Raw genomic sequence first — 26513 nt, 5'->3', positions numbered from 1 at the left:
TTCCACAGACCGAACGTGAGGAGAAGGGCTAGTGTAATTGGTTAATACAAACCATAAAAAAATGCATGGAAGTATGTTTTTTAACACAAACCTACGTTTTTTTAAATGGAACCCCGTTAGTTTTGTTAGCACATCTGAACATATAAACAAATACGTAATCAGTGCCGTTTGTTGCGTTGTAAAATGTTAATCACATCCGGAGATATTGTAACCTAAAGTTGACGCTTGAGTACCACTCCTCCGCTGTTCGATCATGTGTATCGGAGAGCACCGAATTACGTAGGGATTCAAAGGGAACGGTGATGGACCTTAGGTACAGAAGAGATTGGAACAGCACATTACGTCCACATGCTAACACCTTTTTATTGGTCTTTTTCACTGACACACATGTACATTACCATGAGGGGTGAGTTACACGTACACACGTGGTTTCCGTTTTCAATTACGGAGTGGAATAGTGTGTGTCCCGACATGTCAGGCCAATAGATGTTCAATGTGGTGGCCATCATTTGCTGCACACAATTGCAATTTCTGGCATAATGAATGTCGTACACGCCACAGTACATCTGGTGTAATGTCGCCGCAGGCTGCCACAATACGTTGTTTCATATCCTCTGGGGTTGTAGGCACATCACGGTACACACGGTACATGATGGCCACCACATTGAACATCTATTGGCCTGACATGTCGGGACACACTCTATTCCACTCCGTAATTGAAAACGGAAACCACGTGTGTACGTGTACCTCACCCCTCGTGGTAATGTACATGTGCGTCAGTGAAAAAGACCAATAAAAAGGTGTTAGCATGTGGATGTAATGTGCTGTTCCAGCCTCTTCTGTACCTAAGGTCCATCACCGTTCCCTTTGGATCCCTACGTAATTTGGTGCTCTCCGATACACACGATCGAACAGCGGAGGAGTGGTACTCAAGCGTCAAATTTAGGTTACAATATCTCCGGATGTAATTAACATTTTACAATGCAACAAACGGCACTGATTACGTATTTGTTTATATGTTCAGATGTGCTAACAAAACTAACGTGGTTCCATTTAAAAAAACATAGGTTTGTGTTAAAAAACATACTTCCGTGCATTTTTGTATGGTTTGTATTAACCAATTACACTAGCCCCTCTCCTCACGTTCGGTCTGTGGAATCGATTTGTCAGTATTTGATGTGGTTTACGAAATATATCCAGCAGTAACGTTAGGTGACTCACCCGATGATGTGACTTACCAAAAGAAAGTGCTGGTAGGTCGATAGACACACAAACAAACACAAACATACACACAAAATTCTAGCTTTCGCAACCAACGGCTGCTTCGTCAGGAAAGAGGGAAGGAGAGGGAAAGACGAAAGGATGTAGGTTTTAAGGGAGAGGGTAAGGAGTCATTCCAATCCTGGGAGCGGAAAGACTTACCTTAGGGGGAAAAAAGGACGGGTATACACTCGCACACACACACATATCCATCCACACATATACAGACACAAGCAGACATATTAAAAGGCAAAGAGTTTGGGAAGAGATGTCAGTTGAGGCAGAAGTGCAGAGGCAAAGATGTTGTTGAATGACAGGTGAGGTATGAGTGGCGGCAACTTCAAATTAGCGGAGATTGAGGCCTGGTGGATAATGGGAAGAGAGGATATGCGGATGGATATGTGTGTGTGTGCGAGTGTATACCTGTCCTTTTTTCCCCCTAAGGTAAGTCTTTCCGCTCCCGGGATTGGAATGACTCCTTACCCTCTCCCTTAAAACCCACATCCTTTCATCTTTCCCTCTCCTTCCCTCTTTCCTGACGAAGTAACCAGGGGTTGCGAAAGGTGAAATTTTGTGTGTGTGTTTCTGTTTGCTTGTGTGTCTATCGACCTGCCAGCACTTTTGTTTCGTAAGTTTCATCATCTTTGTTTTTAGATATATTTTTCCTACACGGAATGTTTCCCCCCCTCTCTCTCTCTCTCTCTCTCTCTCTCTCTCTCTCTCTCTCTCTCTATATATATATATATATATATATATATATATATATATATATATATATATATATACCTAAAAACAAAGATGATGTGACTTACCAAATGAAAGTGCTGGCAGGTCGACAGACACACAAACGAACACAAACATATACACAAAATTCTAGCTTGGTCTTTAAATATGTCTGCTTGTGTCTGTATATGTGTGGATGGATATGTGTGTGTGTGTGTGCGAGTGTATACCCGTCCTTTTTTCCCCCTAAGGTAAGTCTTTCCGCTCCCGGGACTGGAATGACTCCTTACCCTCTCCCTTAAAACCCAAATCCTTTCGTTTTCCCCCCTCCTTCCCTCTTTCCTGACGAGGCAACCGTTGGTTGCGAAAGCTAGAATTTTGTGTGTATGTTTGTGTTCGTTTGTGTGTCTGTCGACCTGCCAGCACTTTCATTTGGTAAGTCACATCATCTTTGTTTTTAGGTATATTTTTCCTACGTGGAATGTTTCCTTCTATTATAACCATATACATATATATATGAGATTGTTGCTCATAAACATCTACTCCCATAATCTGCAAACCAGCATGAAGTGCATGGCAGTGTGTACTTCCTATTGTATCCAGCTTTTTGCCATTCCATTCACATAAGGAGCGTGGAACAATGACTGCCTCTGTGTGCACTGTAATTTGTCTTATCTTCTCCTTGCTGACCCTTTGGTATCAATAAATAGGAGGCTCATCATTTAAGTTTATCACTTAAAGTTGGTTCTTGAAACGTATGAAGTAGGCTTTCATGGGATAGTATCTGTCTCTCTTCAAGCATCTGCCAGTTAAGTTTGTACAGAATCTGTGCAATACTCTACCACTCGTCAGACAAATATGTGACCATTCATGCTACTCTTCTATGTATGTGTTCAATATCCTTGTTAGTTTGGTGCATATCCCACCCACTTGAGTCACATTCTAGGATGGGTCACACAAGTGTTTTTAAGCTGTCTCATTAGTAGATGAATTGCATTTCCCTAAATCTGCCACTGGACCAAAGTCTGCCACCTGCTTTACCTTTGAATGAGCATTTGTTCCATTTCCTATCCCTATAAATTTGTTGAACCCAGATATTTACAGGAGCAAATTACCATTCTTTGCATCTCACTGAAATCGTATCGAGATAGCACAGAATATTTGTGCTACTTTTTCTGACAGCTCATAATTATACACACATCAAAAAAAGTTTTGCATCACCCCACTTCCCAGAACTCCTGCAGATAGACATTGGCTGTGGATATTGTATCATAGACACAGTCGCTTTGACTATTCAGAGATGTCACTAAACCCACCCAAAGATGTAAACACTCATGCATGAGCAGCACCTATTAGACGGAGGGGGTCCGACAGCCAATCTGTTCCAGTCATTCCACCTGGAAGGAGGCACACAGCTCGTGTTGTCTGTGTTTCAACCATGCCTAGATGGTCAATAACCGTGGTTCGATCACACCCGCAGTTACTTTGTGCTAGGAAGGGCTCTCAACAAGCGAAGTGTCCAGGTGTCTCGGAGTGAACCAAAATGATGTTCGGACATGGAGGAGATATGGAGAGACAGGAACTGTCGATGATATGCCTTGCTCAGGCTGCCCAAGGGTTACTATTATAGTAGATAACTGATACCTAGGGAATCCTGACAGCAACGTCACCTTGTTGAATAATGCTTTTCGTACAGCTACAGGACATCATGTTACAACTCAAACTGTGCACAATAGGCTGCATGATGTGCAACTTCACTCCCAATGTCCCTGGCGAGGTCCATTTTGCAACCATAACACCGTGCAGTGCAGTACAGATGGGCCCAACAACATGCCAAATGGACCACTCAGGATTGGCATCACGTTCTCTTCACCGATGAGTGTCACATATGCCTTCAACCAGACAATCCTCGGAAACGTGTTTGGAGGCAACCTGGTCAGGCTGAACGCCTTAGACACACTGTGCAATATGGTAGAGGTTTCCTGCTGTTTTGGGGTGGCATTATGTAGAGCCGACATATGCCGCTGGTGGTCATGGAAGGCGCCGTAATGGTTTTACGATACATGACTGCCATCCTCTGACCTATAGTGCAACCATATCAGTAGCATACTGGCGAGGCATTCATCTTCATGGAGGACAATTTGCGTCCCCATTGTGCACATCTTGTGAATGACTTCCTTCAGGATAATGACATCACTCGGCTAGAAAGGCCGGCATATTCTCCAGACATTAACCCTATCGAACATGCCTGAGATAGACTGGAAAGGGATGTTTATGGATGACATGATCCACCAACCACTCTGAGGGATCTACACCAAATTGCCGTTGAGGAGTGGGACAATCTGGGCCAACAGTGGCTTGATGAACTGGTGGACAGTATGCCATGATGAATACAGGTATGCATCAATGCAAGGGGACGTGCTACTGGATATTAGACGTACTGGTGTGTACAGGAATCTGGACCACCACCTCTGAAAGTCTCACTGTATGGTGGTACAACATGCAACGCATGGTATTCATGAGCAGTAAAATGGGCAGAAATGATGTTTACATTGATCTCTATTCCAACTTTCTGTACAGGTTCCGGAACTCTCATAACCGGGGTGATGCAAGACTTTTTTTGATGTGTGGCAACTCAATAATGTCTTCTTCCTTCATCTATTCCACTTCCAAGACAGAAAAAAGAAAACTCGTTTAAACAATGCCTTGGGCAAGTTTACCGTTTAGCCATCCGGCATGTTCAACTCCTACGAACAGCGAACAGTATATACCGACTTTCTATCCGTGACAAACAACTCGGACATCTAGACAGTCCTTTACTTGCCTCACTGCCATTTCAACGCACAAATTAAATATCATTTTGGCATTTTGTACCATTCTGTCAACGCTGACTACCTCATTCTCCTTCGCATAAATAGAAAGGATTATTCTTGTGTCCGGCAGTATTGACATGGCCCATTTTCGGGTCTTTGGGGTGGCTACAGATAAATACAGCATCAAAACGCAACACGTAAGCTGCACTGATGTTTCTTCTTATGTATCTCGGTCAAGAATTCAGAGTAAACTAATGCTTTATTGACACTGCATGAAGGACAAAGCAACCCTCCACTGGGCTGTGAAAGAAATAAGATGATAACTTTTACCACCTATGTCACTCAATCAATCAATCAATCAATCTCTTTATTCATACATTAACAATATACATTGTATGGATGTAGTCAATTACAATACAGTTCATGTGTAATTCAGACCATGCTCATACTTAACAGACTGTAGTCTGCAATGTCTCTGTACACTTCCCAGTGGCACATTTGAAGTTACTTATACACCTGTACATGACTCTCCACCTAAGATAACACACTGTGTCCTTCTTAGCAAGAAATCCATTCAAAAATTTTGTTTGATTGCCTGATATCATACTTTCAATAATAAGCATGCATGTGGTATTGAGCTGTATGCTTTTCAGAAGTCCAGAAATACTGCAACAGCCAGACTGCTATGATCCATGGCTTTCAGGATGTCATGTGAGGAAAGTGCCACAAGTTGGGTTTCACCTGAGCAATCTTACTGATACCTTTGGTGATTGGCATGGAGGTGGTCATTCTATTTGAGATATTTCATTATGCATCAGCTTAGAATATATTCTAAGATTCTACAAAAAATTGACGTCAAAGATATTGGATGATAGTTTTATGGACCACTTCTGCTGCCCTTTAACATTTAACAATGTCTCAGTTTTACATAGTTGATAATATTATCATAAGGGCTTTTAATATTGTTTGTTAATTCATTCTTAACTCCCCCCCCCTCCCCCAACACACACACACACACACACACACACACACACACACACACACACACACACACACACACACACACACACATGCACACACCACACACAAATAAACACACCTTAAAACACTATGAACTATTCTAGAAGTCCACACACAAACATATTCTGCTGTTCCTAGCAGATTGGAACTTACAGTTTGGCATTCTGTAGGTGAGTGCTTTCCTTCATAACCACAGACAATCACTATTAGGACAATAAGCATACTTTGATTTTACATTATCACCTAGAACTTATGTCAGACAATCTTCTCATTCTGGGCAGTTTTCCAGTTGTGTTTATTTGGAGCAGTAATGTCTGCGAGGAAGACAGTATGTTTAACTTATCTGGTCATTGTTATATTAGGTCAACTAATTAAGATATTAATGTCATGTTATTTCAGTCAATTAAATATTTTTCATGTTCACAGGTATGTTGCGGATGAATATAATATGACACTTTCTAAGATAGCCACAAAGAAATGGTTACTCAGAATATTTATGCTGTTTTTCCAGATGGCACCAATTTTAAGGCAAGTTTTATCATGAAAAAAGAGTGTCATGCTATATTTTATTAAAATCATAATAGTTTGCATGATGTAATCCTTGATAGCTTAATACCAATGTGCTACAAAACAATTGTGTTAAGTTATGGGATACATAGCAAAAAAAGCTGATAGTTGTCATGTGATGCAATATTGGCAGCCATGGATTTATCGTTGTGTAAACACATTGAATTTGTAGTTGATATTTTTTTTTCCACAAACACTGCCAGTATGTATTGAGGGGGATGTGATCCATCCAGTAACACTGTTTTCTAATAGGGGAAACATTTCAAAGAAATGAGTGCAGCTCTAAAATGAACATCAAAAGGTCATCCATTGATAATAGAAGGCAGAGTGTCATTACAGGTGCATATTGCACCCAAGGACTGTGTGCTTAGTACTTTGGAGGAGTTGGACATATCTGCACACAGAGAAACACACGGAATGGGTGCTAAAGAAGTGGACTGACTTCCGTAGGAATTGTTTCTTAGGAATGCAGAGGAGAATTGGTGAAACCTCTGACCCATCTAATAAACATCTCTTTCTGCCATAGAGAATTCCCTGATCTTTTGAAAATCACTGAAATCCTACCTGTGTATAAGAAGGAAATAAAAGCTGACATGAAAAACTATAGGCCAATATCATTAAATTCAGAGCTTGGAAAGTTATTAGAGAAAGTAACATTAAATCAATTTGAGGCATATTTCATGAAACATAATCTACTTAACATTCTACAACATGCTTTTAGAAAAGGATGATCTACTGTAACAGCAATAGCAATTTTTATACACGAAATATTAAAGAAGCTAGAGGAAGGAGACAAGGTAACAGGCACCTTCCTCGATATGAGTAAAGCTTCTGATACTGTGAATCATACACTTCTACTGCATAAATTAGAAGCATGTGGGATGAGAGGGCTAGCCTTACAACTGCTTACCTCCTATCTGAAATACAGGAAACAGTGTGTCAAGTTAACTTATATAAGGAATGAACATTTGGTAACAACCACATCATCCCACAAGGTTCTTCAATGTGGTGTGCCCCAAGGAAGTATATTGGGGCCTTTTCTGTTTCTCGTGTACATTGTTGGTTTAATTGAACCCTAAAACTGCAAGGTAGGTGATGATACATCTTTTGTCAGCTGGGGCCGTGATGTGCAAACTACTACAAACAGTAGTGAAATCTGTTATAATTTTCTGTCAGTTTATCTTACTGCAAATAAGCTACTCGCAAATAAAGAGAAGGGAGTAACAATGCAATTTATGCTTAATACGAGAGATAGCTAAGATAAACAGGAGGGATCCCTGCAGAGAAATCTTCAGAAAATATAAAATACCAACAATCTACTCTATGTATATCCCACAGGCAGTAGTGTTTGTGAAACAAAATCCAGAATATAATGTAACAAACACTAATGTACATAGGTACAATACATGGCAAAGGGAAAATGTTCACAGAATTGTAAGTAAAAAAGAAGGCTGCAGGCCATAGTCCACATACAATAGGAACAATGTTTTACAATAGACTTCCACCTAACCTCAAGACAGCTAATTTAAACACTTTAAAGAATAAACTTCAGCATTTATTAATAAAGAAAAGATGTTATTCAGTACAAGATTTCAAGTTTTAATGACCCTTTGTAATATAGTGTATATAGTGTAAGTTTGCTTTTGCAACACAAAAATGATAATTTCTGACTTTCTCATACTATATCAACACAAGAATTTATATTTTAAGTTATAAAGTCTGTCTGTAAAACAGTTTATATATCATAAATTTGTTTTTGCAAGAAAAAATGATAATTCTGACCTCCGCTATTTATATCAATGTGTGCACTTAATGTCTGTTAACTAAACCATTGTATATGTGAACTAAAATCTATGAAAATGTCCAAAAACTGATTGTTATATGGACAGCAAACAAAAAATAACAAATAAACAAAGATATCTTTTATGACTTGATATGATGCCTTGACACTGTCTTTTGGCATCCATGGCAAGAAAAGGGAACATGTGGCATTCTGTCTTTCACTTTTAACTATATTATTGATACTATCCATTAAGTATGTGTTTTACTATTGAGTCTTTTCCTGATTGTTAAAGAAACCAGAAAGCTGGATAGTTCTTCAACAGTATAAAAACAAAACAGCAAACATACCATGATGAAACAGGAGCATTTATTCCACTCTTAGTTTTAATTTACATTTTTTCTATGAATATTTCTGCAAATATTCATCCACCTTAGACTAACCCATGGTGGTTCTGTGATTAATGTCTAGATACTTTTAAAATTTCATGATAAGTTGCTCAGTATACCCTTTCTACTTGTCAACATACGAAGCTTTCAACTAGGTCACTGTGGTGCACTAGTATGTCCAAAGCTGCAAATTATGCTCTTATTGGAAGTCTTATGACATTGCTAGAGTGATATTTAACAATATTCCTCAATGCACTGAAATCGTGCAAGAGAATGGGAACAGGAAATGGTCCAGAATGAGAATCATAAAATTTGATGTGCTACAGGACTTACAGGGGGACAATTTCTTTATGTAAGATATGTACATGGCCTTCTAAGTACTCAGGATAATGAACCATTCGTTACCATGCATTCTGTTGATAAATGGGATCTTTGCTGAACAAAAAATCCAGCTAATCTTAGTAAGGAAGTTCAAAAAATTATTTCATAAAGAAGTGGATGTATAATGTTATAAGTTAATATAATGCGTGTATTGTCATGTCACATGATGGAAGTATATAAAATAAATAAATAAATACATTACACCTTGTAATTTTCCTTAAAGTGATACAGAATTCTGTAAGCTGTCTGTTTGTTGGCATAGGATACAAGTTTGATTTGCAAAGTGTTTTTCCCTGGGGATGGAGATTGGGGGGAGGGAGAGGTGGGGGAGGGGGGAGGGGATGTTCTGTCCTCTTCTGCCCCTTACTGGGTACACACTTGCTGTCATCCCATTTTATTACAGTGTTCTGTTCTCTCTCTCTCTCTCTGTCTGTGTACATATGAGATCATTCTCATGATCAAAGTCTACTTGCAGTGTTGGTGGGTTCAGTCTACACATTTTGATATACTTTTTTATGTTAGTGAACTAAAGTATATAAAATCAAGTATCCTTTAAACTTCACTGCACCCTCCATAGAAATTGATATGTTGGCTGGCATTTTTAATATTTGCAGACATTGTGAAGTTCTGGTGTATGCTTGGAAATCATGGAAAGCAGCGAAAGAGAAACATTTCGCAAACCAGCGTCAATGTTATGAACTGATGGTGAAAGAAGATGCTGATGCAGCACTTTTGCGTCTCTTTGAATGTTTCCTGGAAGCAGCACCTCAACAGGTTTTACAGGGAACCATTATATTAACAAGAACGAAAGAGGTTTCAACTTTTACATGTAAGATTTTGTGGAACACATACTTTTTTCATATCTTAAACAGTATCTAATTGAGCCAACTATGATAACTGAACAAAAGCAAATATGATGTAAGGTGTTTTTAGTAGTAGTAGTAGTAGTAGTAGTAGTAGTAGTAGTAGTGGTAGTAGCTTTATTTATCTGTAGCATTTTCTGTACCGCAACTTCCCATTTGCTATCCTGAAAAACTGAGTCAGCATCCCTCCATAATGAGTGAGATGTTGAGCTCAGAAAGAGGAAGAGGTATTAGTATTGTGCTATGCATAGCTTGGTGGTAAGTATTTCTAGAAAGGAAAGAAGGTAGAAAAAAACATAAAGTGAAGGTGTTATGTGGAATGTTGGATGTTTTATGATCATTATTATTTATTTGTATAACTTTTTTTTTATCAAAGCCCTACCCTGTTTTATCTAAGTAATCTGTCAATGTATAGAATGTATTGCTTAACAGGTACTTTTTAGCTGCCTTTTTAAATAAGTGTATTTTTGCAATTTCTTTAATCTCTTTTGGTAACTTATTGTACAGTTTTATTCCTTGGTAGAAAATGCTGTTTTGAGTTTTATGTTTATTTTTTCTTGGTAAATGAAAGTTGATTCTAGCTCTGTCACATGGTCATGGACAGAGCTGTTCATGCAGTAATTACCAACGTTATTTTTTATGTGTACAACTGAGTGGTAAATGTATTCACATGGAGCAGTTAAAATCCCCAGTGTTTTGAACAGATCTTTACAATGAGCTCGACTAGTATTTTTGGTTATTATTCTTATGGCTCTTTTCAGGAGTTTGAAAATTGTGTTCATATTTTGTGCATTTGTTCCCCAAAAAAGAATGCCATAGCTAAGGATTGAGTGTACATATGAATAGTATGTAACTAAAAGACACTGCATGTTACACACTGATGATAGGATTATAAGGGCATAACATGCTGATGACATTCTGTTTGCAATTACCTTTGTGTGTTCACACCACTTCAACTTAGAATCAATATTCATTCCTAGAAATTTTGCATTTGTTACACAGTCTATAGAGGTGCCATCTACATTTAATTTAACGTGGTCATTTTTCCTCTTCAAACTGAAATTCATGGCATTAGTTTTCTTTACATTCAATGTCACTTTATTGCTTATTGACCAAACATAAACTTCCCTGAGAGTTTCATTTCAGTTCTCAGCAAGGAGTTCTCTTGTTTACTCAGAGACTATAATATTGCTGTCATCAGCGAAGAGAATTTTTTCACCATGATTAACACCACTGGAAAAGTCATTGACGTATATCAGGAACAGTACTGCTCCTAATATGCTACCTTGTGGAACCCCTATATTAATGTATTTTGATTCTGGTAAGTGTTTTACTAAATGTTTGGATCTGTTTGAAGTATTTGTTATCTCTACTCTTTGTACCCTATGTATCTAAAAACAAAGGTGATGTAACTTACCAAACGAAAGCGCTGGCGGCATGTTGATAGACACACAAACAAACACAAACATACACACAAAATTCAAACTTTCGCAACCAACGATTGCTTCATCAGGAAAGAGGGAAGGAGAGGGAAAGACGAAAGGATGTGGGTTTTAAGGGAGAGGGTAAGGAGTCATTCCAATGCCAGGAGTGGAAAGACTTACCTTAGAGGGAAAAAAGGACAGGTATACACTCGCACACACACACATATCCATCCGCACGTACACAGACACAAGCAGACATTTGTAAAGGCAAAGAGTTTGGGCAGAGATGTCAGTCGAGGTGGAAGTACAGAGGCAAAGATGTTGTTGAATGACAGGTGAGGTACCCTATGTGTTAGGTACGATTGAAACCAGTCATTAGCTACCCCTCTTATTCCTAATGCCTCTAATTTATTTAATAGAATCTTGTGGTTGACTGTATCAAACACCTTTGAAAGATCCAAAAATACACCCGTGACACACTCATCTTCATCAAGAGCATCAAGTACAACTTTTGTGAATTCTACTATGGCTGACTCCACATTTTTGTAGCATATTGACTGTCTAGTAAGTCTCCTTGCAATTTAAAAATTCTGTAGCTTCAAAATTTGTGATTAATGTTTGAATTCACAACTCACCACATCTTTACCTCTGCCAGTACCTCTCTTCCAGTTTCCAACCATCACAGTAGCTCTCCTGTGTATGTAGCACTGAGAGTACTCCTAAAAAAAGCGAAATAGCATAGTCACAGCCTAGTGGATTGTTTCTACAATGAATATTTTTTCTGCAATGGTCTGTGTGCTGTTCTGAAATTTTCCAACAAATTAAAACTGTTGTCAAATGAGGACTGTTTAACAAGGACCCTTGCCTTCTAATCTACATCTACATACATCTTTCATCTTGTCTTTGTACTCCACATGCTAGATGTACCTGGGTGGAAGTAGAATCATTTGGCAGTCCCTCGTGAATGCCAGTTCTCTAAACTTTCTCAATGGAGTTTTGCAAAAGGAGCAACTTCCGCCCTCCAGGGATTCTGTTTGAGCTCACACAGCATTTATGTATTACTCAGATGTTGATCAAACCACCTGCTAACAAAGCTAGTAGCACACTTTGATGTCTTCCTTTAATCTAAACTGGCGAGGCTCCCAAAAAATCAAGGTGTACTTAAGAAAAAGTTGCAGAACCTTTCTACTTGGGATTGTTTTATAGATGGGCTACACTTTCCTAGAATTCTCATGATAAACCATTCACCTACCCTACAACTGGCCCTACATGCTCATTCTGTCTCATGTTGCTTTGCCATATTGTGACTGGATATTTAATCAATCTTCAGTTGTCAAGCAGTGCACTACTAAGACTGAATTCAAACATTGCGGTTTTTTATCCTGCTCATCTGCCTTAACTTATATTTTTCTACATTTCGAGCAAATATCCATTCATAACACAAACTACAAGCTTTGCCAAGTAATCCTGTATCCTTCTGGTGTCACACAATGATGATGCTTTCCCATATACTAGATTGTTTCAGCAATCAGTTGCAGAATGCTGGCAACTCTGTTATCATTCGTATATACAGCAAACATGAGCAGGCCTACCACACTTCTCTGGAGTGCTCCTGATAATACCCTTGTCTTTGATTAACACTCACTGTTCAGGACAACATACTGGGTTCTATTACTTAAGAACTTGTCGATCCACTCACAAATCTGGGAACCAATTCCTTATGCTTGGACCTTCATTAAGAGGCAGCAGTTTGACACTGTATCAAATGATTTCCAGAGATCTAGCAATATGGAATCTGCCAGTTGTCCTTCATCCGTGGTTTAAGGTATATGTTATGAAAAAAGAGCAAGCTAAGTTTTGCACAAGCAATGGTTTCTAATGCTGATTTGTGGACAGAAGCTTTTCTGTCTCAATGAAATTTATTATATTTTAACTTAGAATATGCTCAAGAATTCTGAAGTAAACTGATGTTCAGGGTATTGGTCTGTGGTATTGTGGTCCATTCTTTTTACCCATCTTATATAGATGCCAATGCCTTTACCGACTGATCTATCTGGGCACGATTCATGACCCATCGGAAAGAGTGTGAATGGCATGGTTGGTGTCTAAGTTCCCAGTTCTACTCGCAGAAGGAATAACACCTATCAAAATTTCTTTGGAAATCAAAATGTTTTGTGGCAAAGGTATTATGAACAGACTGAGTGTGTTCAATTCATGTAAGAAGTTTAGTGGAGGTAGAAAAATGTCCATGGAAAACAGAGGAGTGGAAGACCTTCCATTCTGACCTATGAGTTGGTGCAAAACATTGAGGTAACTGTTTGTGCAGACTGCCGATTGACAGTGGATGAAATTTCTGTGATGTTTCTACAACTCTCCAGACCTGTCTTATATGAGACACTCACAGAAATGCTGGGACACAAGAAACAGTGCAAAAGATGGGTCCCAAAACAGGTCAACAATAAAAATTGAGCACCAGCAAGTTTCTTGAGTGACTTGAATTGGAAGGTGAGGATTTTCTGAGCTCTTCATGATGTGAGATGAAATGGGTGTGGCTCATATTACACCTGAGACAAAAAGACAGTCATCACATTGGTGTTACACCAGTTCCCCATCTGCCAAAAAATTCAAAACCAAAATTTCTGGCAAAAAAATGACAGCCTAAGTGTTTTGGGATTGAAAAGGCACCATTTTGGTCAAATTTCTGCCTCAGGTGGTGACCATCAATGCACAATAATATTGTGAGACCTAATTAAACTCAAAAGAAGCATTCACCATATTCCGCCTGTTTACATATCTCTGTATTTGAATATGCCTGCCTATACCAGTTTCTTTGGTGCTTTGGTGTATATATTCCTTATCCGCATCCTTCCATTCTCTGGTTCATTTACAATCCTTTTGAGCAATGCTTAACCTATATTTTGTCTGTTAGTAATTCATTCTTTGTCAGTATCTTAATGCATATATTGCCAGATTCAAGAAAATTTTGATACATCATGTACCTTTAGAATCATATGCAAATAGCAATATGTTTATGTGCTTCAAACATGCTCTTTATTTTACTTACGGATAATATGATGAGACATTTCCTCAAGAAAATAGAATACCTCTTTCTGTTTCTAGATGACAGTCAGATGGCATCTTTCGGAAGCTCCATGTTAAATATCGGCTGGTCTGTGGCATCCTATCAAAGAGTAATACGGTTAGCACGACAAGACAAAGAAAACATCACATGGAAAGGAACAATTATACAGTTCCTCTGGCACTTCATGGTTACTGGTAAGATTTGTTTTCTTTCTTTCATTATTATTATTTTATTTTCGTTCATAGGATTCAGACTAAAAAATGTTTACAGTACGAAACTACTCACGAAAGCAAATTAATGAGCATATTTGGTTCGTCAGTTGGTTTGTTGCATTGGGGAGGGAACCAAACAGAAAGGTCATGAGTCTCGTCGGATTAGGAAAGGATGGGGAAAAAAATCAGCTGTGCTCTTTCAGAGGAATTATCCCAGCATTTGCCCAAAGCAATTTAGGGAAATCACTGAAAACTGAAATCAGGATGACCGGATGTGGGTTTGAACCATCATCCTCCCAAATGTGAGTCTAGTTTGCTAACCACTGTGCCACCTCATTCGGTTAGCGTATTTTCAAAGCTCATTGTTGTAGACATCTTCATCTGATACTGATTTAAACTCTGTTTTCTGTGAATAACTGATAAGTTCAGAATATAATTTACACTTCACTTTGCAAAGGCTAAAAATTATTTACGGAATTAAAAATACAAACTACTATAGTACAGCTGTAATTGCCTTATTCAACAGTCATAAATGTTATAGCATACCTGGCACTGACAGTAAATATGACATTAAATTTTAACTGCACAGGATTGGTATATTCTTTTATAGCAAAAGAGACAACTGAGGCAGAGAGTGCATAGACAAGAATAAGACATCCTGAAAATTATTGAGGACTGAACATACAAAGTTACATAGCCTTGTCTTCATTTGAGACTGCTCTACCTTAGTGCTTAGTTCTTCACTGCATTTTGGAGATTTAAGTGCTGTTACTTGTCCAACTGCTTTAAATGCTTTTTGTCATTTAGTTCACAAAGAAAGGATTTTGGCTACATAACCGAAGGACACCAAGTCCACATTCATCACAGCAGTACAAGTGTATATGTCAACTAGCTCCACAGATGAAGAAGAGATTGAGAAAATGTATGAAGAGATAATAAATTATTCAGGTAGTTAAAGGAAATGAAAATTTACGCTGATGTGGCATAAGTCATAGGATAGTGATATGCACATATAAACATGGCAGTAATATCACATACAAAAGATAAAAGGGCAGTACATTGGTGGAGCTGTCATTTGTATTCAGGTGATTCATGTGAAAAGGTTTCAGATGTCATTATGGCCCATACCGTGGTGATTACCAGATTTTGAACGCGGAATGGCAGTTGGAGCTAAACGCATGGGACATTCCCTTTTGGAAATTGTTAGCGGATTCAATATTCTGAGACCCACAGTGTCAAGATTGTGCTGAGAATACCAAATTTCAGGCAGTGCAGTGGGAAATTGCCTTTACTTAACGAACGAGAGCAGCGGTGTTTGCATAGAATTGTCAGTTCTAACAGTTTAGCAACACTGCATGAAATTACCACAGAAATCAATGTGGAATATATGACAAATGTATCCATTAGGACAGTGTGGCAAAATTTGGCATTAATTAGATATGGCAGAAGACAACCAACATGAGTGCATTTGCTAACAGCTTGACATCACCGACAGCACCTCTCCTGGGCTTGCGGCCATATTGGTTGGGCCCTAGACAGCTCGAAAACAGTTGCCTTGTCATATGAGTCCCAATTTCAGTTGGTAAGAGCTGACGGTAGGGTTCAAGTGTGGTGCAGATACCACAAAACCAAGAACTCAAGTTATCAACAAGGTACTGTGCAAGCTGGTGGTGGCTCCATAATGGTGTGGCTGTATTTTTATGGAATGGACTTGGTCCTCTGTTCCAACTGAACTGATCATTGGCTACTTGGAGGCTGTTTGCAGCCATTAATGGACTCCATGTTGCCAAACAATGTTGGAATTTTTTATGGATGACAATGCTGCATATCTCCAGCCCACAATTGTTCCCAATTAGTCTAAAGAGCATCCTGGACAATTCAGTGAATGATTTGGACACCCAGATTGCCTGACATGAATCCCATTGAACATTTATGGGACATAATCGAGTGGTCAGTTCAATATTTATTGCAGGGGACTTCCAACGACTTGTTGAGTGCATGCTACATCACTTCTCTCGCTCTATTTTTCTTCCTTTTTTATTTTATTTATTTTATTTTATTTTTTTTTATTTAAAAAAAATCAGTTATCTGATGGTTTCAATGCAGCCTGCCACAAGCTCCTCTCATGTGCTAACCACCAACCTCTTCATCTCAGAGTAGTACACACAGCCTACATCCTCTGTTATTTGCTGGATGTATTCCTATCTCTGTTTTCCTCTGCAGTTTTTACACTCTCTACAGCTCCCTCTAGTACCATGGAAGTTATTCCCTGATGTCTTAACTGATGCCCTACCATCCTCCCCTCCTTCTTGTCAGTGTTTTCCATACAATCCTTTCATCACCGATTCTGCGAAGAATCTCATCATTCCTCACCTTATCAGTCCATCTAAGTTTCAACATTCTTCTGTAGCACCACATCTCAAATGCTTCAGTTCTCTTCTTTTCCCGTTGTCCCACAGTCCACCTTTAACTACCATACAATGCTATGCTTCAAATGTACATTCTTATAAATTTATTACTTACATTAAGGGCTATGTTTTATACTTGTAGACTTCTCCTGGCCAGGAATGCTTTCTTGCCAGTGATAGTCTGCTTTTTATGTCCTCCTTGCTCTGTTCATCACGTGTTATTTTGCCACCTAGGTAGCAGAATTTCTAAACTTCATCCACTTGGTGATCACCAATCCAGATGATAAGTTCCTCACTGTTCCTATTTCTGCTATTTCTTGTTACTTTTGTCTTTCTTCAATCTACTCTCAACACATATTCATTTCATTCAGCAGATCCTGTAATTCTTCTTCACTTTCTCTGAGGATACCAATGTCATCAACAAATCATATCATTGATATCCTTTCACCTTGAATTTCAGTTCAACTCTTGAAAATTCCTTGCATTTCTGTCTTTTTTCTTCGATGTACAGATTCAACAGGAAGGGTAAAGACTATATCCCTGTCTTACACCCTCTTTAATCTGAGCACTTCATTCTTGGTGTTCCAGTCTCATTGTTCTCTCTTGGCTCTTATACATATTGTATATTACCCATCTTTCCCTATATCTTACTCTATTTATCTCAGAATTTCAAACATCTTGCACCATTTGACACTGTCGAACACTTTCTCCAGGTTGACAAATCCTACGAACCTGTCTCGATTTTTCTTTATTCTTGCTTCCATTATCGACCACAACATTAGAATTGCCTCTCTAGTGCCCTTACCTTTCCCAAAGGCAAAATGATCATCATCTAACACATTCTCAATTTTCTTTTCCATTCTTCTGCATACTATTCTCAAAAGCAACTTGGATGCATGTGCTGTTAAGAATTCTCGCACTTTTTGGCTCTTGCAATCTTCAGAATTGTGTGAATGATGCTTTTTTGGGAGTCAGATGGTATATTTACAGTCTCATACATTCTACACACTAATGTGAATAGTCACTTTGTTGCCACTTCCCCCAATGATTTCAGAAATTCTGATGGAATATTATGTATCCCTTCTGACTTATTCAGTCTAAAGTCTTTGAAGGCTCTCTTAAATTCCAATTCTAATTCTGGATCCCCTGTCTCTTCTACGATGGCTCCTGTTTCTTCTTCTATTCTGCCTTCAGACAAGTCTTGCCCCTCACAGAGGCCTTCACAGTGCTGTTTCCACCTATCTGCTCTCTCCTCTGTGTTTAACAGTGGAGTTCCTGTTGCACTCTCAGTGTTACCACCATTGCTTTTAGTTTCACCTGAATCTATTTTAACTTTTCCATATGCTGAGTCAGTCCTTATGATGATCTTTCTTGTTTCCCCCTGATTTCTTCACATTTTTTCTGCAGCCATTTTGTCTTAGCTTCCCGGCACTTCCTATTTATTTCATTCCTCTGTACCTATGGGTTTTTTTTTCAACTTCTGTGATTGCCCTATATAGAAATGTCCATTCCTCTCCAACTGTACTGCCTACTAAGCTATTCCTTATTGCTGTATCTATAGCCTTAGAGAACTTCAATCGTATCTCATCATTCCAGAGTACTTCCATATCACTCTCCTTTGTGTATTGATTCTTCCTGACCAATCTCTTAAACTTCAGCCAACTCTCCATCACTACTGAATTGTGATCTTTTAATCTATATCTGCCTCTGGTTATACATTACAATCTAGTATCTGATTTTGTTATCTCTACCTGACAATGATGTAATCTAACCGAAATCTTCCCATATCTCCCGACCTTTTCCAAGCATACCTCCTCCTCTTGTCTTTCTTGATTAGAGTATTTGCTATGGCTAGCTGAAATTTATTGCAGAACTCAGTTAGCCTTTCTCCTCTCTAATCCCTATTCCAAAGTCCATATTCTCCAGTAAAACTTTCTTGTACTTCTTTTCATACAACCACATCCCAATCCTCCAAGACTATTAGATTTTCATATTGCTTTACATATTGAATTACCCATTCAATATCCTCATATTTTTCTCTGGCTCCTCATCTTTGACTTATGTCAGCTTGTGTACTTTAACTATTGTTGTTAGTGTTGGTTTGCTGTTGATTCTGATGAGAACAGCTCTATCACTGAACTGTTCACAGTAACACATTCTCTGCTCAATCTTCCTGCTCTTAATTAATCCTACTCCTGTTATACTATTTTCTGCTGTTGCTATTACCCTATACTCATATGACTAGAAATCATTGTCTTCTTTTCATTTCACTTCTCTGATCCCCACTATATCTAGCCTGAGCCTTAGCATTTCCCTTTTCAGATTTTCTAGCTTCCCTAGAAACATTTCACACTGTGGCTTGTAAAACATCCTTTCATTAGTTATTCAGTCTTTTTCTCCCAGTCACCTCTCCATTGTCAGCCCCCTCCTAGGGATTCGAATGGGGGACTATTCTAGAATCTTTGCCAATTGAGAGATCATTGTGACTTACTTTCTTCTTCTTCTTCTTCTTCTTTTTTTCCAATTGCTGCACTACACCAAGCAAAAGGAGGTCAGACACAATATTAGAAGATGTCCCAAGACTTTTGTCACCACATTGTAATTGTGACAGGTGACTGGAATTCGATAGTAGGAAAACCAAGAGAAGAAAAAATAAGAGGAAGCCACCTGGTAGAACTTTGCTGAGACCATAATTTAATCATCGCTAACTGTTGGTTTAAGAATCATGAAAGAAGGTTATATATGTGGAAGAGACCTAGCGTCAGTGGTAGATTTCACATTGATTATATAATGGTAAGATAGAGATTTAGGAACCAGATTGTAAGACATTTCCAGGAGCAAATGTGGACTCTAACCACAATTTATTGGTTATGAACTGTAGATTAAAACTGAAGAAATTGCAAAAAGGTAGGAAGTTAGGGAGACAGGACCTGGATAAGTTGAAAGAACCAGAGGATGTTGAGAGTTTCAGAGGGAGCATTAGACAACAGTTGACTAGAACAGGGGAAAAGAAAACAGTAGAAGATGAATAGGTGGCTTTGAGAGATGAAACAGTGAAGGCAGCAGATGATCAAATAGGTACAAAGACAAGGCCTAGTAGATATACAGGGATATCACAGGAGATATTGAATTTAACTGATGAAAGGAGAAAATATAAAAATGCAACAGATGAAGCGGTAAAAGGGAATCCAAATTGCCAAAAAATGAGATTGACAAAAAGTGCAAAATGACTAAGCAGGAATGGCCAGACAACAGATGTAAGGATATAGAAGCGTATGTCACCAGAGGACACATAAATACTGCCTAGAGGGTAACCAAGCAGGCCTTAGGAGAAAAGAGAAGTAGCTTCATGAATATCAAGAGCTAAGATGGAAAATCAGTCCCCAGCAATGAAGGTAAAGCTGACAGGTGGAAGGAGTATATATAGCACGCATACAAGGGAGATGAGCTCGAAGGCAATATTACGTGGAAGAGGCCGTAGATGAAGACAATATCAGAAAATGCTATTGTGAGAAGAATCTGACAGAGCACTGCAACACCTAAACCGAAACCAGGCCACTTGTGTAGTTGACATTCCATCAGAACAGCCATGAGAAGAGTGTTCCATCTGGTGTGCAAGATGTATAAGACTGTCTAAATACCCTCATACTTCAAGAAGAATGTGCTGACAGGGGTGAATATTACCAAACTATCAGTTTAATAAATCATGACTGCAAAATATTAATACGAATGCTGTACAGAAGAATGGAGAAACTGGTAGGAGCTGGCCTTGTGGGAGATCAGTTTGGATTCTGGAGAACTGCAGGAACACGAGAGGCAATACTGGCCCTATGAGGGGAGTGCTTATGTCAGATCAGCAGTCTCTAAGACCTGGTTTGACTCTTACTCATGTGTCTGTGAGTGTTAGAGCAACAGAGTCAACTACACGTTTGAAGAATATGCCAACATGGTCCTTCTACATGGCGAAGTTCGCAGTAATGAAAGAGCTGCTCGTCATCTTTATGAAAATTGTTATCCACAATATCTGCCTGCATTGTGTACCCTTTTTGTCACAATTATGGAATGGGTTCAAGAAAGAGGTACCTTCACTGTACTCAGATGTGACTGGTGCTTCCTGGAGATACCACACACCCATTCTGGAAGAGGCCACAAAGCATCATGTTGAGGAGAACCTGTCAACGAGTATACGAGCCATTGTGCATGCAAAGGATGTTACTGCCAGCACCGCCTGGTTTGTTCTGCATGACCAACAACTACATCCATACCACCATCAAAAGATAAAGTCACTAATGACAGTCAATTTTGCACCACGTGTTGAGTTTTGTATGCAATTTCTGCACCCCTGCATCAAAGAGCCTGTAGTATTTCCGTGGCACATTCTCTTCAAAGACGATTGTAAAATTACTAGGGATTGTGTTCTCAATTCTCAAAACAGCCATGTCTGGGCAAACAAAAACCCACATTCCAAACATGTTCAAGGAATTCCCTCCCCCCCCCCCCCCACTCCCCGTCCCACTGCTTCCCAAGCCCATGGGTCCCTTCTACTTGACCTTCCAATAACAAGTTTTTGGCATGTTTCTGGATGCTGTGACACTGAACATGTGGTTTCATTGTGACAGCACATCTCCCCACTTTTCATGTCATGTTCAGGACCAGCAATTCAGACACCAACAGATAGGCCAAGGTTGCCCAATCACGTGGCCTCCACGATGACCAGATTTTTCATTGGACTTTTTCCTCTGATGTAGAATGAAGAATTTGGTTTATGAGACACCTGCAGAGACAGAAGTCTTGATGGCAAAAGTTGTGATCACTGCAGGACAGATTGCAGACACACCACATGTGATAGAGCATCTATACCACATCATTATTCATAGGTACAATGTGTACACTTAACTTGGTGGTCACCACTTCTAACCTTGCTTGTAATGGGTCAGAATGCTAACCCTCCTCTGAAAAGGACAAAAACAATTTAAGTTTAACTGTAAACAACAGTGTTTCTGAAAACTTATTTAGTTTCCTTTTTGTTTCTTTGGTTATTAATGAGTAGAATTGCAAAACTAGTGATGTACTGGGTCAAACCTAATAAACTGCTTGTAAAAGTGGTCATGTTACCAATATTTTGTCAAATGGTAGTATCATGGAAATGTTTCATTTCTTGACCTGGGTTCCAATCCAGCCCCTCTGCAAATCTTAGAAGTTCGTAAGGGGAATTTTAGAGCACTCTGTATACAGTATAGTTATTATAAAATTCCTGCATGATGTTGTTGGCAGAGAGAATAAAGACTGGAAATACCATTAGACCCACTGTCTTGAGATAAAAAACAGAAGCATGTTTGAAGGATGACTACAGACAGTCTTAATCCTAGTGGAGAATGTGGATGATGCATCCGTTCCTTCCATCCCCCCACCCCCCAAATTGGTGTTCCAACTTTCCAACTGGTTTGATGTGGCCCACCATGATTTCCTCTAATGTATCACTCACTTCATCTCAGAGTAGCACACACATTCAATGTCCTCAATTGTTTGTTGTATATGTTCTAATCTCTGCTTACCCATGAAGGTTTTGCCATCACCCTCAATAGCTTTCTCTACAACCGTGCACTTTATTCCCTACCAATGCCTTAACATATCTCCTGTCATCATTCCCTTTCATCTGTGTAGTGTTTCCCTCATATTCCTTTCTTAGCCAAGTCTGCAAAGAACCTTCTCATTTTTTATGTCTTCAGTGCATTTCATTTTCAGCATCCTTCTAAATGCCATCTTAAAAACTTTGAATCTTATCTTTTCCATTTTTCCCACAGTCCATGGTCCACCCCTTTACATTGCTGTGATACAAATGTACATCCACAATTTTTCACTCGCATTAAGGCCTATATGTGTGATACCAGTTGACTTCTTCCCATCCTAGTCTGATTCTTATCTACTCTTTGCTTAATCTATGATGCATTGTTTTGCTTCCAAGGTACCATAACTACGGTACTTTGTCAGCTACAGGATCCACACTTTTTATGTTTATGGCTAATCTCATTACTTCTAGTTCATATTACTTTCTCAAAAGGTCATTCATTCCATCCAATAAGTCTTGTAATATTTTCCTTGTTACATATGTTTCCTCAAACATACTGGAAGGAAAACTTCCAACATTACATGAAAGAGAACGAAATGATCACTTACCTCAAATTCTAGTGGTGGACATTTAGAGTTTATTTAAACAAAATGTGAAGTTGGCCATTTTGAATTCTTAATACTGAGGGTAGATGGAAGGCGTTCTTAGAAGAATCATGTTCAAGATGTGCAGAAACTGAATGCTGCTTTCTTCGCTACAGGTACAATCTCCACTGTGTCCAACATTGAAGCTGAAGGCTTGTTCGCTCTATTGTCTCACAAGCAGTTATATGTTGGGGAACTCTGTGCACTTACTACCATTAATGTCTATGTTTGATACAGACTGGATTCTTCTGGCAGAGAAGGCCACTCTTCTTTCCCTGTTTTCATCTGCCGCCTATTTCTCCTTGCTTCATCTGTCATGCAATGTTTTGCTTCCAAGATACCAGAATAGGCCTTTCTTCAGGTGCTGGAATTTGAAATCTGCTCACCCTGTACATAGATTGCATCACAGAACATGCTGACAGTACGGATTCATTCAGAAGAAATTGCAACATACATTCAGTAAACACTACAGAGAAAAAAATATAACTCAAATAACGCTTCCTTAAGCAGTGGAAGGAAAGGAGTGCACTGTTCAGCAGGTTTCATATTCATCAGGCTTCCAATAGAAATGAATAAAATTTAGTGGTAAACCACAAGTATTCAGATTCATGTTGAAGTGCTTTTCCTTGTCGCACATTCCTACTATTCTATGCAGGACTTCCTCTTGTTAATGTAGAGATTTTGTCTTTCTTCATTTGTATACACTTTCACAGTTTATTTCCTGTTTTATTAACTTTTTAGTTTACAATTTTTTAATCAGTATTCGGTAAACTATGTATTGACTTGTACTATGACCATGTAGCTCAAGCTTGCATGGTACTACCAAACCTGACAGATAAATAAAATAAAAGTAATGCATCTAGTCTCTGAAAAAATTTTCTTGTTTTACTGTATGAGGTGCTCTTTCAGTTGACACAGTACGTGTATCAATTTGTTTCAGTTTCGAGAATTCTGTCGATTTCTGTGGCTTCGGTGATGTTTCCTACAGAGACCGCTGTGCTGTGTGGTGTGCACTGGTTAATCGTGACCGTCTGGCTGTCACTGTGGGAACGCACAAACTTCTGCTTCTCACAGAAAGTATCTGCAACAAAACAGCAAGCTGCAGAGATACTCTTCTGCTCCGTCCTTGGCCTCGTCTACATTTTTACATACATCACACCAAAGGATGGGCAGAACAGGATTCGGTACTCCATCTACTACACGATCTGCTTTGCAGAGAATGTCATGGCAGCGGTGACAGTGTGGGCCACAGCAGATATGGCAATGCAAAACGAGTGGTACTTCTATCCTCTTTTGTTAGGGTGTATTGTGCCTTTTGTGATAGGTATAGGTTTTATGATTCTCTATTACTCGTGTTTTCACCCAGTACTGCAAAGGGTGAAGTGTTGTGGTAAATCCAATGACAGGGACCAAACAGGAAACAGGGGGCTGCGCTCTACTAGGACTGGCAGTTTGGGAAGGAATTTACTGACACTAGCAATGAGTCTGTCAATGAAGCTAGTGACACTTAGTGAACTGGCAGCTAGTGGTTGTGCCGAAGTGCTAAGAATTGAGACAAAATTTCATGAGGAGTCACAGCAGGATAATGGTGAAGAAAATGTGCAAAACAGTAGACATGACGTACCTCCTCTACCCGATACTGAAGTACACCAGTGTAACAATGGGACACAAAGTACTGTTGTTACTTAGTGTAAGGTTTGTTACTGAAGCATTCTTTCTTCTATTCATATAGCAGTTGAAATACATATATTCATTATTTGTTTACAAAATTTGTTTTCCGTGCTGCTCAAATGATTCCCTGGGATTTTTAAAATTTTGTAATGTACATGTTGAGCAGTAAGTGCCAAGCACTCAGCTGTTGTCCAGCAATTTTGAAAATGTTACATTTTTGTTTTATAAAACACAATGGAAATGTTTCTTGGCCATTGTTTTCTAACACAGCCACATGATTATGTCCTGTCCTCACAACCTCTCCAAAAATACACACTCCAAAATGTCATTTTTTAAAGAAAAGACTGGCGGTAGGGAACACTTCACACTCACAAGGGAACTGCACCTACTCGTCATCACTGACTTCTTTGAAATTCGGGGTACACGCAGTGCTTGGTGTGAAATGAAAAGCATTTAGAAAAGCTTGCAGTTTTGGTAAAGTCAGGCTGTGCCGAGACATTTATGTTAGCATAGTCCGCAGGCAGTGGTCGGTGCAGCGGAAAGCTAATTACAGGGTTGTGGAAACGAGTCCCCAACTGGAAACTTTTTTATTTGTCAATTTTTACATTACTTGCCCTGCAGTTAAATTGAAAAAAAAATGTTCTACACTTTGTATTTATTAATATTTCCATAAAAAACAACAAAAAAAGAATATTGGAACTGGAAATAAATTTCCAGGAATGGACTGTGCTGGGATGATATTCAGTGTAAAAACAGGGGAAACATTTTTGCATCTTGCACAAGTTAAAAATGCAGCAGCTTTACAGTTATAGGATTATTTTAAAATTTCTGTAGAAAAACAGACTCGGTTTAGTTTCACAAAACATTCTCTCTCGTCACACAGTTTGGCAGCAAACCAAGTGTAACGCATCATTTTAGCACATACTAGCGAGGATAAGTGGAGATGTACAACAGAATGTATTTTTATGCATTTTTTTGTGGGGGTGGGTCATGATTTGTTTTTCTCTTCAGATGAGATAAGAGCAGTTTTTAAGTTTTGTGATCAATTTTTTTTCCTGGAAATAAAAACAGACGTCGCAGGGTTGCACTGGCAGAGTGCATTTGGAAGGGAGGGGGATTATTTTAATGATGTACTACAGCAATGCTCCTCCATCTTGAAAAATCTTGTCATATAATTGTAGGTTTGTTTGTCTTCCTCCTGAGTAAATTAATGGAAGAAATTTGTACTTTTGCACATGGGGCTGCATCACATCAGCCAAACAATTTTTGTACAAGGCTGCTGTATGTCTCCTAGATTTTGATGTAGTGATGACATTCTTAAATTTTGTAGCGTACTCATCCACAGTTTTTTGAATCCTCTGTCCACAAATGCCAGTGCTTTCTTGTAGGCGTACATAGATCATTGACAATAATTTTCCGGAAAGGGTCCTAGCATACTCCGCTGTATGCAAGTGAGTGACTTCATTCATTTTCGGTTTACTTGCAGTGTAAATAACATAAAAATTAAAAATTAAAAAAGAGATCTGGAAAAGGGTCAACCCCATGAACTTTAGATTAATGTTCTGCACTCTTTCCACTGCACCAACTGCTGCATCGAAACTGTGCTAACATAAACGGCTCGTGCTCACCCAACCCGTCCAAAAATTCTATTTTTTTCTAAATATTCAGTCATTTGGAGCTCCCACTTCTGTCAGTTTCATTTCTGAC

At 38.9% G+C, this 26513-nt stretch overlaps 1 protein-coding gene across 1 annotated transcript in view; it reads left to right on the top strand.

Moving 5' to 3' along the window:
• The window catches only part of LOC126106491 (XK-related protein 7-like), a 29099-nt gene extending 4077 nt beyond the window's left edge, over positions 1–25022 (top strand). The window contains exons 2-5 of the mRNA XM_049912795.1: positions 6243–6344; positions 9548–9762; positions 14341–14496; positions 24076–25022. Of these exons, the coding sequence (XP_049768752.1) occupies positions 6243–6344; positions 9548–9762; positions 14341–14496; positions 24076–24824 (1222 nt within the window). The 3' untranslated portion in view covers positions 24825–25022. The remainder of the gene's footprint in view (positions 1–6242; positions 6345–9547; positions 9763–14340; positions 14497–24075) is intronic.
• Positions 25023–26513: the final 1491 nt, after the last annotated feature.

The sequence above is a fragment of the Schistocerca cancellata genome, chromosome 10, assembly GCF_023864275.1.
Source record: "Schistocerca cancellata isolate TAMUIC-IGC-003103 chromosome 10, iqSchCanc2.1, whole genome shotgun sequence".
Lineage (NCBI taxonomy): Eukaryota > Metazoa > Arthropoda > Insecta > Orthoptera > Acrididae > Schistocerca > Schistocerca cancellata.
This window is presented reverse-complemented; position numbering and strand designations above follow the sequence as displayed.